This window comes from Aphanomyces invadans (genome assembly GCF_000520115.1).
Source record: "Aphanomyces invadans strain NJM9701 unplaced genomic scaffold supercont1.12, whole genome shotgun sequence".
Classification (NCBI taxonomy): Eukaryota; Oomycota; class Saprolegniomycetes; order Saprolegniales; family Verrucalvaceae; genus Aphanomyces; species Aphanomyces invadans.
Genome location: NW_008580157.1, coordinates 1 through 4,461, shown reverse-complemented (window position 1 = coordinate 4,461; position 4,461 = coordinate 1). Strand labels below are relative to the sequence as shown.

Genomic DNA, 4,461 nt, shown 5'->3' with positions numbered 1-4,461 from the left:
GTAACTGTTGTCCATTCATATTTGGATTAGCTGCATGGTGCTCTAGCAAGGTACGCTTCTGCTCTATTGTGAGCCGCTGCCGTGTGGCCTGCGATGGCATCTCACCAAGTGTTTTGGCTGTGAACATGTGTTGCATCAACTTTGCTTTGAATATTCTGCTCCAGGACTATCTGTTTTTTGAGGGATATAAATTTATGGTGGGTCTCCTATTGCGGGGGAATACTGTAGATGAATTTCAGTCAGTCAATAGCAGTTTTTTTGAGTCTGCTCTGCAATTGGTCAAAAGGAATAGTATTTCAGACTTGGTATAGAAGTATACAGGTAGCAGAAGTCTTAGAATCAGATCATGTTTTGGAGGTGGTCGATTTTTAAGGGTGTTGTTGTGAGTCAGCGCCTTGTTTGTCTGCAAGGCGTCCTTCCGGGAAGCAATGAAAAATCCAAACTGAGTTACTTCTCATTACCTTCTTGTCAGTTCACTTCGTCCCCCTCAATACAGTAGCATCTTGCCAGGACGCCCAGACTCCAGGACGACGAGACCCCGGATGGATATCTTTACAGATCGTCCCGGGCTAGGTCGTCCCGTAGCGATTGATCCAGCAAACGACCTCAGCGAGGTTGATCTGGACTCGGGGCGAACTCGACCAGAGCACTTCCCCCTACAAAGGGTGACCAAGGGTCAGTTCCAACGCCTCCCACATAACCTGCACCGCCTCTTCATCTTCGTGGGACAACACCCACTTGCGCAGCAGTACGGGAACATCTTCCTAGAGATTGAGGGCTGGCTCCCACGACGCCTCTTCGTTCTCAAGGCTGAGCCACTTGACCAGGATTGTGTGCTGCCCGTTGACAACAGGTGCTGCCAGCAAGTCTTCCACATGGAAACCACCATCGCCGTAGGCAGCTTGGTCCATTAAGTCTTCAGCCGTGCCGTTCGCTGCTTCGCTGTACAGCTTCAGACTGCAGGCGTGGTGCACAGATTCTGATCTGGGTGATTAAAAACATTGAAAGGGGGCGCCAGCTGTTCGATCGCCATCACATAATCGGTGATAACTCGCGTGATTCTTGAGGGACCACGCCACGCCAGGGCTAACTTGTTCGGGTGTCGTACGACCGACCCGACTAGGACGTAATCGCCAACGTCAACGTTAGTCCACTTGACGCCTTGTTTCTTCGCCTGGCCACGTAGCTTCTCGCTACGGCCCGACACATCACGGAGCATCTCGTCTAGCAACGTTCGCAGGTCTTGAGCGTGGTTGATCCGGGACTTTCGAGCCAATCACGTCCCGGACTTCCTTGGTCGTGGGATGGACAATCCCGGACAACGGTGTGGTTGCGTCGAATCCACCAAACGCCATCGCAGGAGCAAGGCCACCAAGCCGATTCGATGGCTGGTGGTTGAGGGCACCTTGGACGAGGGGTAGCACGTTTGGCCACTACGTATCTGGCAGTCGCCACTCACTCAGCTAGGTCTTCATGGTCTGTAACTGCATCTTGTTCACGACTTCGACGGATTCATTTGCCCATGGACTGTACGCCGACTCACTTGTGCACCTTCTCGATCACTTCATTCTTGAAACGGACCCACCGTCGGACACCCATGTCGTGACTATCCCAAACGTCGTGAACCAGTCCATCAGGGCGGCAGCCGTTGCCGTGGCGTCAGCAGTCCGGGACGGAAACAACCGGACGAAGCCGCTCAAGTCATCCTTGACTACGAGCACGTGCTTCAAGCCCTCGTCTGACTTGGGCAGAGACAACCAGTCAACATGGATGAGCTCGTTGGGACACTCAGCGTGCAGAGCAGATCCCAGGGGGCGGGGCACCATGTCCCATCCACATAAATGCAATGGAGACACCCCTTGACAAAGTCGGCCACGTCAGCCTAGAGCGTGGACCACTCGAACTTTGCCGCAACAGATTGCGTCGTCGCCACTCGACGGTGCTCAGCTGCTCCTTGGTGGACAATCACACTGAACCACTTTTCGAGATCCAGGTCGTGGTACGGGACCCAAATCTCGTCGTTCGGCGTGACATAAAACTTCATGTCGTCGTTCCAGGTAGTTGGCCGTCGACTCGGAGTCGATTCTTCTGAGATTTGAGGACCGACTGGGCCGTCGGTCATTCGAAATCCTTGTGGCGTAGGAGTGAAACTAACGCCACCAGACGTCGCACACGTGCCACCGCTGGCGTCGCACCCCAGCGACTAAGTAGGTCACCCCACATGTTGTCTTCACCCTACACCGACTCAATGGTGCACGGGAAGGTGGACATCGACACCACCAACGCCCAGCGCTGGAGCTTGTCGGATTGGTACTTCGCCATATTGGGGCTCTGACCGGGCGGGGTGAAGATGTACACGGGATTCCGGTGGTCCGTGAACAGACGGAACCCATCGGGATGGATCACCAGGTAGTCGAGGCATTTGCAAGCCTCGACCACAGCGAACGCCTCCTTTACACAATAGGCCAACGCGAACTTGACGACACAAACGAGCCGCTCAGAAACGCCAAGGGCTCGTGGCGCTTCTCGGACAGAGACACCTCGAGGTCTTCAGGTAGGACCTGGGTAGCAACCGTTCCACAGAATCCTTCGCTTGCGTCGGTGAATAGACACACGGCCATGTCTTGTCGGGGGTGACTAGCGGGACAATGCTGGTCAGGGCCTTCTTGACAGCCTCAAAGCACGTCGTGGCTCGGCAGCCCACCCCATGGCACTAACCGGGATCTTGGCCAGCGCAGATTTCTTGGCACTCCGGGATAGTTTTGTGCCAACTTCGAGGAGTCGCCGCAATGGGTCGATCAGTTGGCTGTGGGATGCTCGACCGCATCCAGTTGGTCGCACATATGAACTGCTGGAAGTCGGCAGCCGCCGTCGGCTCTGCCAAATCGCACAACCCTTGAACCCTGGAAGGGGAGTGGGTCACCCCAACAGACGAGATGACCTTGCCACACCATTCGGCCTCCTGGAGGAAAAACGCGCATTTCTTCGGGTGCAACTTCAACTCCAAGGACGCGCAGATCTCCAGGACATGTTCCAGCAGTCGAACAGACTCATTGGGCGTGGTCGCGGCGCCAAGCAGATCGTCCAGCCAGGCGAGTAAACCACGAAAGAGGAGCTCGCCGAACATTTGATGGGGAGCAGATTGGCAGAAAGAAACGGCTTCCGTCTGTCCTATCAACACACGCGTTGGCGTAAACACGCCCCAGGGTTTCATGAACGAGTACAGCTCCTGGCTGGCCGGATGCAACGGCAGCTGCTAGTACCCCCGTTCGTCCAGTCCAGGGTAAAATGGACAGACGTGCCAACCAGGACCACCATGGCAGTGTCGAGGTTGGGCATCGGCTATGGCATAGGCACCGCTCAGGCGTTGATCGGACAACTGTCGATAGACATCCGCAGTTCGCCTGGGCCCATTTTTGGCACATTCCGGGGCGCCGCTGCCCACGTCGCCCAGTTGTTTCGGTAGACTAGTCCGGCATCTTCGAACTTGTCGACATATCGCTGAGAAACTCCACGTGGTCGTGTGGATAGCGACCCATCGAGCTCATCACCGGGACTGCTCTGGCTTCAAGCGAACCTTGAGGGGCTCCACCTTCATCGGGGGTCGTTCCCGACATCTGTTCGAAACGCGTCCACAAACTTGGCCAGTAGTTGTTTCAAGCGCACGACTTCTTCGCTGTGTAGACCGAGAATTCGAGCGTCTTCGACCTTCGCCGCCAGAGTAGGCTTCACCTCGACCTCGCGACGTCGATGGCCGTTATCCTTGCTCTCGCTTGGCAACATGTCTAGCTCAGGGGAGAGCACTCCATCCCGGCCTCGGGGTAATCGTCCGGGATAATACGACGGTACGCGGACACCCGATTCACAGCGACTTCAGCAGACGACAAGAACTCGCTGTCGGACATATCCCATTCGAGTTGAGAGACCGCGCCTTCACGAGCAGCGCGTCCGTAGAGAATCCCAAGGACTCCATCACAGGACGGCTGATAATCAGCGCCACGTCGGCGTCCACGTCGTCGTCGATCCACACGCCATCATGAGCGCCACACTGAGCCGTAAGTGACGGGACAGCAAGACCGCCTTGGTCTCCTTCCCGAACAGGTACAGGGCGGTAGGTGTGTCGTCCACCACCACCTGAGTCGCCACGCCCGCCTTCTCCAGCTCCGTAATCAACCCCACGGAGGCCACGTTGACGTTGGCACCCGTGGCAAACAGCAGGTACTCTACCACGACAACGTCGGCCACGGTGGTACCGCCTTCAATCTTCGAGCGGTTTGGACCAAGGTCAATAACGTTAACAGTCAGACGCGCCTCGCGGGCGTCCTTCCACTTTTGCATCTGCGCCGCTAGCAGCGCTTGCGCTTCGCCAGGCGCCGTCTTCGGACAGTCCGTGACCTTGTGAGCCATAGACTTGCACTTGAGACACGCAGCAGGCTTCCGCGCAGGGGCAGACGGTGTGTC

The 4,461-nt window shown here is 56.3% G+C and overlaps 2 protein-coding genes across 2 annotated transcripts; both read right to left on the bottom strand.

Annotated features, from left to right (window-relative positions):
* Positions 1-764: 764 nt before the first annotated feature.
* On the bottom strand, positions 765-3,983 carry H310_06555 (hypothetical protein; the record flags this gene model as incomplete). The annotated part of the gene is made up of 11 exons (XM_008871668.1): positions 765-957; positions 1,116-1,224; positions 1,586-1,858; positions 1,972-2,150; positions 2,240-2,475; positions 2,541-2,637; positions 2,705-2,877; positions 2,924-3,171; positions 3,264-3,342; positions 3,616-3,785; positions 3,904-3,983. Coding segments are annotated over 11 exons (1,837 nt in total), but the record flags the coding sequence as incomplete, so codon positions are not given.
* A 7-nt stretch (positions 3,984-3,990) lies between these two features.
* H310_06554 (hypothetical protein) lies at positions 3,991-4,407 on the bottom strand (the record flags this gene model as incomplete). The annotated part of the gene is made up of 1 exon (XM_008871667.1): positions 3,991-4,407. The coding sequence occupies one exon, from the start codon at positions 4,405-4,407 to the stop codon at positions 3,991-3,993; it is 417 nt and encodes a 138-aa protein (XP_008869889.1).
* Between the last annotated feature and the right edge of the window lie 54 nt (positions 4,408-4,461).